At 48.1% G+C, this 11,544-nt stretch overlaps 1 protein-coding gene across 1 annotated transcript; it reads right to left on the bottom strand.

The window, feature by feature from the left end:
• Positions 1–2,044: 2,044 nt before the first annotated feature.
• LOC146036828 (histo-blood group ABO system transferase-like) lies at positions 2,045–9,526 on the bottom strand. The gene is made up of 5 exons (XM_083160697.1): positions 9,407–9,526; positions 5,978–6,063; positions 5,598–5,633; positions 4,115–4,249; positions 2,045–2,868 (listed from the first exon to the last, which is right to left on the bottom strand). Exons 1-5 carry the CDS (start codon positions 9,524–9,526, stop codon positions 2,154–2,156), a joined length of 1,092 nt encoding a protein of 363 aa, XP_083016823.1. The 3' UTR covers positions 2,045–2,153.
• Between the last annotated feature and the right edge of the window lie 2,018 nt (positions 9,527–11,544).

Raw genomic sequence — 11,544 nt, forward strand, 5'->3', positions numbered from 1 at the left:
CTCCCATGATTCGCCGCAACCCCCGCCCCGTAACCCCCCCTCCCGCGATTCGCGGCACCCCCCCGCGATTCGCGGCAGCTCCAGAATTAAATTGCACATGGAAAACACTGACATGGCTATGGTCGACAATGAAAAAGGTTGACATGAGTTTTTGAAGTTTTTTTTGTTTCATTTTTTGAATGTTTTCATATTCATTCTCATGTGTCGACAGGGACACCAATGAAGTGCCACACTTATGTCAACATTTACATGTGTTGACCTTTCTGTGTTGATTTTTTCTTGTGGCGATTCGCGTCACACCCCCCCCCCACCCCCCCCCCCGCAACCCCCACTCCCGCGATTCACGGCACACACACACACCCCCCGCGATTCTCGGCACCCCACCCCGTGACCCCCCCTCCCGTGATTCACGGCACACCCCCCGCGACCCCCCCTACCATGATTCGCCGCAACCCCCGCCCCCGTAACCCCCCTCCCGCGATTTGCGGCAACCCACCCCGCGACCCCCCTCCCGCGATTCTCTGCAATCCCTCCCCTCCCGCGATTCGCAGCATCCACCCCCCCACAACCCTCCCTCCTGCAATTCGCGGCACCCCCCGCGATCCCCCCTCCTGCAATTCGCGGCACCCTCCGCGACCCCCCCTCCCGCGATTCGCGGACACCTAAGTTGCAATACAGGCATCTTTCATACAATTCTAACCATATTTCTCATATACAAACGTTCACAAATTAAGGGGGCGCAGCCCCTTACGACGGTGTGAAGAGCGCCCGTAGGGCGCGATGAATCACCTAGTCTTTTTATATTCATTTAGAATGGCAGAAATGAACAAAAAAGTTGGTCAAAAAAATTGTACAGTGTGTATGCACCTTTAGGCTTATCTAAATGAGTAAGGCAGAGGCGTACCTACATATTCGTAGGCCCCATAGCAAAAGTTTGTAAGGGCCCCCTATTTAGCAACTGATGGTGATAAATGTATGTAAAACATATTAGTTAGACAGCAAAGATGGGCCCCCTTCAGCTCTGGACCCCGTAGCAGCTGCACCCGTTGCACCTATGGTAGTTACGCCCTTGGAGTAAGGGAAGAATAAATCACGGACAGCAGAGCATCCCCAGTTAACTTGGGGGGTGGATCATTAGGTCACCAGCATGTTGGTCAACAGTCATTAGGTTGACACCATTTGGTCGAAATGCATTTAGGTCGACATGCAGGAAGGTCAACATCAGTCTAGGTCGACATGGGTTAGGTCGACATTCAAAAGGTCGACATGGGGTTTTTTTGCAATTTTTTGTCTCGAATGTCAACACAGTCGGCATGGACACTGAAACGTAGCACCACGTCCCCTCGTATGGCTTGAAGCATTCGCCATGAAATACCGCCTGTTGGCACATGTCGGCTCAATTTTTTTTTTTAAACCCCATGTTGACCTTGACTGTCGACCTAACCCATGTCAACCTAATGACCCTGCCTACCTAATGACCCTGTCAACCTAACCCATGTCGACCTAGACTCATGTCAACCTTCCTGCATGTCAACCTAGACTCATGTTGACCTAAATGCATGTCGACCTAATGACTGTCGACCAACATGCTGGTGACCCATTGACCATATTCCGTTGACCTTTTTGGCTTATAGGCAAATTGATTTTTATCAAAACCATCCGGTAATTGGCTTTTAATATGTGTTAAAACAATCCCCTCAGAGCATGCCCTGTAGCAGTGGCGTAAGTTCGTCCCAGTTGCCCGGAGGCAAGATGAATATTGGTGCCCCCCACCCCCACACACACACAAACATTAATCAAAATATATATAGTCTGTTATGAAATATACATTATATACGAGAGAGAGAGAGAGAGACACATATATATTTCAGAACTCAGCCACAGAAGCGATTTTGATGGCTTTCAATTAATGGATTTAAAATGGTAGAGGTGAAGAGGTGCCCCCTTGAGAGCAGGAGCCCGGCGACAGATGACTCCATTGCCTCCCAGAGTTCTGCCTCTGCCCTGTAGTGTAGAACCCCTACATTGCTAATCATCTCATCGTTTCAGGATCACGTGCAGTCATGTACATAATACCCTTCGTTCACTCAAGTGTTTTGTTTCTTTAGGTTGTAAACTGCTGGTTGTAATCAAATAAACTGTTAGGAAATATATTAATTATAATGCTGGAATGTGTCTTCTCTCTTGTTCCTAATTTGATTGTGATTTTTAGGAACGGCTACAAATCTCTTTCTTTTGAGGAAATCTCGATCACCAAATCCGTTGTCCCACAAATATTCACAAGAGAGGATCTTAGTTGGTTTGTGGTAGAGAAAGTATTTGTTCAAGTAACTCTCGTCGTGCCAAACGGCCTCAAGATGGTTTCCTTTGTCCGTCATCATGGCATTATGGCAGAAATTAGTCAGTTTGAAGACCTCTTCTACTGTGCCTCCAAAGAATCCCCCCGCATAATAAAAATCCCCTTCGTCAACAGGAATGTAGGCTTCTGACCTTGGATTACGTTCGTAAGTACACCGACTACGAGATGCCCCATAGAACCCAGGATGCAATGTTCCAAACACCTCACTTAAGATTTCCACTCCGACATCGTCGCTGAACCTCATGTCTACATCTACGCACACCAAGTAATCCACTTCGTGTATGAACTTTTTAGTAGAGAAGTCTCGGATCATCTCCATGCGCCTCATTGACACCTCTTGCCACCTTTTGTAAGCAGGAACTTGAAGAATAATCAGCTTTCTGCCCTCGCCAAGGGGGACATTGGTAATATTATTGGGTAGATCAGTAATAACGTAATAATTGACCTTGTGGCCAAACATGAAAAACTTCTCTGCGGTTTCAATGAATGTTTTGATAAAGACTACATATCTGAAATAGAAACATAAAATGTTAAAATTGAGTAAATCAATGAGCCATTTGTGGCATACTGTAGTTTCATGTAAGGAAAAGCCAAATAGTAAGCCCTTTTAACTAAGTTCACGCCGAATGCCAAGCCCAGGCACAGAGAGAAAGGGGTATATTTATTTACCAAGATGGGAGTTCTACTGCGTATAGTCTATTATCTTCTAGAACAGGGCTGGGCAACACCGGCCCTCCAGATGTTGATGAACTACACATCCCAGCATGCCTTGCATCAGTTTCAGCATGGCCACATAGCAAAACTAATGAAAAGCATCCCGGGATGTGTAGTTCATTACTCTCTGGAGGGCCGGTGTTGCCCAGCCCTGTTCTAGAACATGGGTCTTCAAACTGTGGCCCTCCAGATGTTGTGAAACTACAAATCCCAGCTTGCCTTGCCACAGTTTTGCTATAAGGGAGTGTTAAAACTGTGTCTAGGCATGCTGGGATTTGTAGTTTCACAACATCTGGAGGGCCACAGTTTGAAGACCCATGTTCTAGAAGGTGCAAAATAAATAAGAAATAGAATCTTGTGGCGTGGCAGCTGAGGCAGCAGGAAGTACCCAGGGGTACTGCATTCCCTTGACCAAAAACCCTATCCTTACTCACTTACACAACTCCAGTGGAGCCATCCTACTTTCCAATGCTCTCCGGGACCCAGCGCTCCGTTGCCGACGCTCCTGTGGTGGTGGAGCGGTGTTTTAGGGGCCCCCCGGTGCTGCAAGCTACTCTATTACTGGCCTCAATTTTCATCTGGAACCGGATGCCACAGCAATAATGGAGCAGAGCTCTCCCGGCCTACCTCGTCCAAGGATGGCATACTCCCCACTGGGAAGATGCGGTGACAGAGTACACTTCCAGCAGCCGGCAGCTGCAGTATAGTGGTGGCCATCTTGAGGGCCAGATGTATCAAGCTTCAAAAAGTGATAAAATGGAGAGTGATAAACAGCCAGCCAATCAGCTCCTACCTGTCATGTTACAGGCTGGGTTTGAAAAATGTCAGGCAGGAGCTGATTGGTTGGTTGTTTATCACTCTCCACTTTATAACTTTTTGAAGCTTGATACATCCGGCCCTGAGACTCTCTGTCCCCACACCTAATTGTCCAATTGTAAATAAGGTCATAACATGGTATAAATGTATCTTAAAATGCTACCTAACGAAAGTCCTATTTATTTCAAAAGAATCACTTCTGCTAGACTCCGGAACGCTACTTACTTTTTAACAGCAAACACAGTTATGCCCACACGGACTTCTCGCTGATGGAACTGTGCGTTCAGTATTTCACTATTATACGAGCCATTCCAGACAATTGGGGCCAGCCAAGGAGTCACCAAGAGCACGTCAGTTCTCCTGATAAAGGAATAAAGACCCGCTCAGTGTCAGCACTGACATCCTCAGACATGAACCATGAAGTTATAAAACATTGCTCACAGTTAATCTGAATTTTTGCTTCAGATGTCTTAAAGAGACTGAGGGGTAGATGTATTAACATGGTTTGTGTTCCTTAAATGCCCGGGCCCGCTTCACCATGTTTTCGTGGCAAAGCGGGTCTAGACTGCATGTATCATTACAGGAGCATCCGTTATGAGAGTGGGTAATCCTCCCCTGACAGGGATACGCATCCTCCCATAGCGGATGTCAGCTGTGTCTCCAGCCATCTAATGCTCCACGTCGCTTGCTGGTCTTTGGGGTCTTCGAATTAAAACAGAACATGTAAAGTTTGCATGGGATTTTTGGGAAATGGAAGGTGCTGTGCTGTTTTAATTTGAAGACCCCGAAGACCACATCAAGATGGCGATACAGGCATGCACATCAGCGGCTCATATATTAGAGGTACTAATTAAATAATACCTGCGCCCATGTGACACATGCCCCGTATCGCCGTTGCCACGGGTACCGCATCGCATCTGGGAGTAAGACATCAGGGGAAGTGCTATCTCATAACGTACGGGGCTAGTGCATATACCCCTGATTGGTGTTTGATACATCTACTCCTGAAACACATCCGGCCCTGCCCCACAATCATCTGAAACCCCTCCCAGATTTGAAGGATGGTTTTATATTTTACAGGTGACAGGTGTCTGTTTTGTAAGCTTTAGTAAATGTACCCCATAGTTGCTGACAGGTGGCGTAATTTTATACACTTATTGTTCCGTTTCTGTATTTTTATTCCAGATCTGAAGATAAATGGAACTTATAACCTAGAATATTTGTTAGTTATTTAATACAAATTAATTATACATATTCCGTAGAGCTTTGGAGAATATTTGACATTCACAGTAGTCCCTGCCCCAGTGGAGAGCGGGAGCACTCATAGATAACGATATGGTGCATTACAGCTTCACGTTTTTGTAGATGATATTACTCAGAAGGATTCAGTGGCTGCATGGGATGTCGCGCCTCCGCCACAGCACTTCCCGCGAACAGTCCAGACACACCTGCATTGTCAGAACCCAACCCTGAATTGACCAGGTCATGGCACTTGCAACAGTCCATCCCATCTGTCACCACCCCCCGTTGCATTGTCACCGCCCCCATTGCTACTTTATCTGCAGTTTGAAATTTTCAGGAAACTGTGGGGCTTACTGAATTAGCCCCTATATTCTCTACCACATGTACAGTATATACACTAGGGTGAATCATTTTTGGAGACAGAAATTGTGTGTAAACAAGGGGTTAAAATATAATAACAACTTACTTTGGTTTCAGTGCTTGAGGTGAGTCATACACTAACCTGGAAATACATTATAAACAAGGTTAGTGAGCATATTTTGTAATGTTCCATCTGTGGGTAAGGCTGACTTGTAAGCCTGAGACAATTTAAACCCCAAGGTTTAAAGAGAGTTGACTACTTCCATTTAAGGAATACGTGATCTACACTTGTAGGTGGCTCTATTTTTAGTGATTAGGGAGACTACTAGCAGTTTTGTACTGATAATAATTTAACTAATTTAATTGAAGTAAGAGGCTTTATATAATTTATCAATGGTGCACCCAGGCGCTGTGAAGGGGGGAAGGGGTCTAATGGCAAAATTGTTTGAATTTGCTTATTGTGGGCACCATGACAATAAGAGGTACCGCACTGTACTGCTGACTGACAGCAGAGGAGCCACAGCGGGTGGCTGGAAAAAGGTGTTGGTGCTGGAGGGACACTGTTTGGTTGGCTGGAGTTAAAGTGTGGGGGGTACAGCTGGAATTACACTGTGGGTGTTATGGCTGAATTTGCGCTGCGTGCACTATGGCTTGTGGTAGTTATGGCTGGAGCCTAGGGCTGGCTAGAGTTATGCTGTGGGGCTGGCTGGAGGGATGCTGTGTGGGCAAGATCTGGAGAGACAGAAGACAGCTGGAGAGACACTTTGGGGGCTAGGTCTGGAGAGATATAAGGAAATTGGAGACACTTTGTGAACTACTTGGAAATACACTGTGGGGATGGCTGTAGGGATGATGTGGGACTAGGTCTGGAGAGACAGAAGGCAGCTGGAGATACCATAGGGGATTGCTGGAGAGACACCTGGAGATACACTGTGTGGTTGGCTGGAGGGACGCTGTGAGGGCTAGGTCTGGAGTGACCTGTTGAGGGATGGCTGGGGTTATGCTGTGAGGGCTAGTTGTGGAGAGACACTGTGGGTGTTGGGTGGTGACAAACCCAGGGGCTGGCGGTACATTGTGTGAGCTTGGTTTTGAGAGACACGGTGAGGGCTGGGGGGTTAAGCTGTGGGAGCTAGGTCCGGAGAGACACGTGGTTGTTGGTGATACACTGTGGGGCTGGCTGGGGGTACATTGTGGGAGTTAGGTCTAGAGAGACACGGTGAGGGCTGCCGGGGGTATGTTGTGGGAGCTAGGTCTGGAGAGACACCATGGTTGTTGACTGGTGACACACTGTGGGGCTGGCTGGAGGTACATTGTGGGAACTAGGTCTGGAGAGACATGGTGTGGGCTGCCGGGGTATGTTGTGGGAGCTAGGTCTGGAGAGACACCATGGTTGTTGGCTGGTGACACACTGTGGGGCTTGCTGGAGGTACATTGTGGGAGCTAGGTCTGGAGAGACACGGTGGGGGCTGCCGGGGGTATGTTGTGGGAGCTAGGTCTGGAGAGACACGGTGGGGGCTGCCGGGGGTATGTTGTTGGAGCTAGGTCTGGAGAGACACCATGGGTGTTGGCTGGTGACACACTGTGGGGCTTGCTGGAGGTACATTGTGGGAGCTAGGTCTGGTGAGACACGGTGGGGGCTGGCTGGAGGTATGATATAGGGGTTAGGTCATTCACTCTGCCAATTGATCCTTTCTACGGCCTCCATCACAAGACCAATGCGGCACATGTGCAGTGTGATGCACGCACAGACTGATAATAATCACTCAAATGCAAAGAATACGATTTTTCATCCATCTCTAAACTATTCTCTAAGACTCTTCCAAGAAATGTTATTTCCTAAATTTTTACCTTTTAATTCCATAGTCTTTCAGTTGATCCAAACGTGATGTTATATTATTTTTGAAGCTGCAGAAAAAAATAATTCTTTAAGTCACTTAGTGATGTATATTGGTTATAAAGAGAATGGTAAATACTCCAGGAAGTACATTTACTAAAGCTTCTAAAGATGAAAACTGGTGATGTTGCCCATAGCAACCAATCAGATGCTGCCTAAAAGTTTTCTATTGCATCCTAAACATGATAGACAGAATCTGATTGGTTGCTATGGGCCTCTAGTTGCTATGGGCCTCTAGTTATTAAATATCCCTAGGCGCCACTAAATAGAATCCTATAGGAAGTGGTGCAAGTAGGAAAAAATTCTTAGTGGTACTGTGTGCGCGCCAAAGACGGGCACTGAAAGTGGACGTGGCCACATGGAATAAGGGGCGTGGCCATGGGAAATAGGGGTGTATCAGACACAGAGGGGAGAGTAGGGTACACAGTGGGGAGAGTGGGTGCACAGGGAGGAGAGTGAGACCACAGTGGGGAGAGTGGGTGCACAGGGAGTCGAGTGAGACCACAGTGGGGAGAGTGGGACACAGGGAGCAGAGTGTAGACATTACTTTCTGCAAACATGAGGCCATCCTTTACTAATTCAGCATTTCCATGTATGAAATTCCAAAGTGCTGTCACAGTCTGTGTCTTTGGAGTGGATACATTTATCACCTTACTAAACATGTAGATGACATACAGGGGCAGATTGGGATGTAAAACCAGCCCCAAAATGTATTTTGGGGCAGGGTCTGCGGGGGTGGAGTCTGTCAAGAGGGGGCGGATGCCTACTAATAGAATCTGATTCAGATTTGCATGCAGTTGCGGCTTTCCTTGTATTTATTGATGCAGTTGTATATGGGACTTTATGCTAATGCTGCTCTGCTGCCACCATTGGCTGCATTATTGAAACTTTCACCAGCCCTATCCTAGGTGCAAGTGACCCATCTCTGTATAGCCTCCAATGCGAGCAAATCAGCTTCTCTGTATGCAACCACTATCAGCAACTCGCCCATATCACTCCGATAACATGCCCATACTGTGAATAGCTGACCCCCTGTAACCCGAAGGAAAGCAGAACACATTTATAATAGACTTGTTGGTGCTTGCACATAAGAAACTGTGCACCATAACATTGGCCACCAAATACATAAACAAAAATCATTGACCCCACAGTAAAAAAACCTGACACACAACAGGTAACAAACATACTGACCCCCAATGGGGGTGAAAAACCCCCAAGGAAAATAAAAACATATGCCCCCACACAAAAAAACACACTGGCCCCCCAAAGAAAAAAACAAACATTGGCCCAAACAGAAAACAATACCCATTAGTGGCCCCAACAGGAGAAAAACACACTGACACCAGTTGCCGACTGTAGTAGTGCTGCATAATGCCCGCATCAGTAGTAGTGCTGTGTAACGCCAGCACCACCACTTTGTTTACCTTAAAAGCTGGCTGGCTGTGGATCTACTTCTTTCAAATTCATTAATTAACTGTGCTCCCGTGTAGTTCCGCCCCTTCCACTCATGTAGCTCCGCCCCCTTCCACTCATGTAGCTCCGTCCCTCCACTACGTGTAGCTCTGCCCCCTTTCCAGGATCCGCTGTCATGACTGATGACATCAAAGGGGGTTGGGAGCCAGGAGGGAGCTCAGCTCTGTCTGTACTGCCGGCGCTGCTGCCTCTAATACAGTTAGTGTGACAGTGTCCTGGCAGCTGGCAGCCACAGAGCCTGAGGACAGCAGTGGGGATGTACAGCAGGGAGAGCGCATCTCATGGCTGGCGCCTCCCTGCACACAGGTAACAGTGCACAGTGCCAGACAGAACCGTAGGAGCAGCTGCGTGCGGACACACATGCGCACCAGCCATTTTTGTTTGGGGAAAACTGCTCGCTAGCTGCAAAGATGGCGGCCATGCTGTCCGCGGACCAGCCAGGGGGCAAGCAGCCGCTTTATGTCTATTATGAGCCAGCCCACCTGGAAATGGCCTGGTTTCCCGGCAGGCCAATCCGCCCCTGATGACATATGTTTTGGGTCTCTTACCATCATTGAGCTGATGCTGGGGTCCCTCAGACTGTCATGATTTCTCTCCTGGGTCCAGACCTCTCTGGGCGCTGGGTGACTCCTCTTCACCGGTAGCAGCAAAGGCCCACACACGGCCATGATGCCACTGTACTATCAATGCTCAGAGGGGAACTGGGGGAGCTGGGGCTATGGTAGCCGGAAAGTGCACAGTAATTAGCACTGCCCGCTTGCCATATCTATGTGGAGGTGCAGCGGTGGAGAGAGAGAGAGCACACTGGGGCCAGGCACAGAGGACAGTCACCGCTGGGAACATTGCTGCTTCACCACCTTTTCAATGCAGCTGTGGGACGGGCATACCAGCTGCCAATCTATTAGCGGTATGCCGTACCAGCACGTACCATAATACTTTTTTTCTCCTCTCCAGGTGGGGGGAGGGGCACAACATATGATGTCATCAAGCCATGCCCCATAACAAACAAGTGCAGTGATTTGCAGGTCTACAAAGAGGGTGGGGATAAAATTGATACATTTTGCATCCTTTTAACTCTGCCCCCTCCCAGGGAGCCGCGGCCAATGATACTTTACCAGCGGAGGAGCTTTCTGGGTGGCAGGGAGGTACTACTTGATTTTTGGGAGCCTCCCGGCCATTCGGGTGAGTGAGCAGGTATGGGTTGCATCTGCACTCTAAATCTTAAGGGTCCTATATATGGGGCAACACTGCTGAGAGATCTGAGCAATGTAGATCGCTCAGCAAGGTTGCTCAGCACACAGTGATGCACAGGGATGTCACTGGCCCCGACTGGTGATCTAACTAGATCTGTCCAGCATGCTGGATATTAATCGCCGGGCAATAGCAACGCTCAAAGCCACATATCGCTATCGGTATGGATACGGATCGATGAAGGGGCAGAAAATGCCTTGAAATCACCCCGTGTGTAGGCCCCATAAGTGATTTGACCAAGCCCCGGTGTGCTCAAGCTGTGCCTTCTTAAGGCCCATACACACTAGAAAATTATCTTTCCAATCTGGTTGGAATGAAAATCTGGAAATTTTTGGGAGCAAATGACAATTCACTATTTGCTTCTAAACATAGAAGACAGACACAAATTGGTCCTACCTACAAATTGGTCATACACACTAAAAGATATGAAAGATATTGGTGACCAATTCCCCTTCAGCTGATCATGGAGGATATTGTGCATCCACACTGATGGGTGCAGATGGCATGATTTATCTGCATGTCCGGAAGATGTCAATATTATTACCAATGAGCGGAGGGGCACATTGCTAAATATATTAGGCATACACACTAGAAGATATTGCAATCAATATCTTTCAGAAGCTCCTTTCTGAACGAGATTGATGCCAATATCTTCTGGTGTGTATGGGTCTTTATGCAGATTACTGCTTTTGTCCATTTTCAATTCAATTTCATTTTTTTTTTACATAATGCTGTGCGGGCAGTGGCTGTGCAGCTGTCCCATGCCCCTCTTCAGCAGCGGTAGAAGCAGGAGACCGACGCTGCCTACTGCAGCACACAAGAGACCTGGTGCTGCTGACTACAGGGGACAGAACACCTGGGGCTGATTTCTGCCGAACACTGTGCGCTGATGGCTAGAACAGTAGACTCAACACTGATGGCTGAGGGGCACAGGAGACCCGGCGCCAAAGACTTAGGACCGCAGGAGATGCAGTTCTGCTGACTGCAGGATACAGAAGACCCTGCGCTGAAATAGCTGAGGATGGCAGGCCACAGGAGACACGCCACAGCCTGCGCCACCAAACAGGAGCAGCGCAACGGGTCCCAACTCTGTGGAGTGCAAAGTTGTAATGTATGCTCTCACTCCCCCCGCCTCCCTCTGTCTCTCTGCTATTTCTCTCCCCCTGCTCTCTCTAGCTCCTCTTTTCACTACTCTCTCTTCTCCCTGCCCCCTCTCTTTCTCTCAACACTCTATTACTCCCCCTCCATCTAAGTATATGTCTCTTCTCCCATCCTCTTTCCCCACACTCTCTCTCTCTCTCTCTCTCTCTCTTTCTCGGCCAGATGCACTAAGCTTCAAGAGTGATAAAATGGAGAGTGAAAGAGTGACTTCCGGTGGGCGGACCTAACGAACGGCCGCGTTCTCAGCAAGCTCCCTGCTCCGGTGTTGAGCCGG

The sequence above is a fragment of the Crinia signifera genome, chromosome 9 (genome assembly GCF_055691185.1).
Source record: "Crinia signifera chromosome 9, ASM5569118v1, whole genome shotgun sequence".
NCBI lineage: Eukaryota > Metazoa > Chordata > Amphibia > Anura > Myobatrachidae > Crinia > Crinia signifera.

What these genes read in the sequence shown, in the direction of transcription:
- LOC146036828 (XM_083160697.1), bottom strand. Translation starts at nt 9,526, where the DNA reads ATGGCCGTGTGTGGGCCTTTGCTGCTACCGGTGAAGAGGAGTCACCCA. An exon ending in TCAGTCAGCAGTACAGTGCG is followed by an intron (nt 5,634 to 5,977) that starts GTACCTCTTATT and finishes ATGTATTTCCAG; the next exon opens with GTTAGTGTATGACTCACCTC. An exon ending in CCTCAAGCACTGAAACCAAA is followed by an intron (nt 4,250 to 5,597) that starts GTAAGTTGTTAT and finishes TTCCTTTATCAG; the next exon opens with GAGAACTGACGTGCTCTTGG.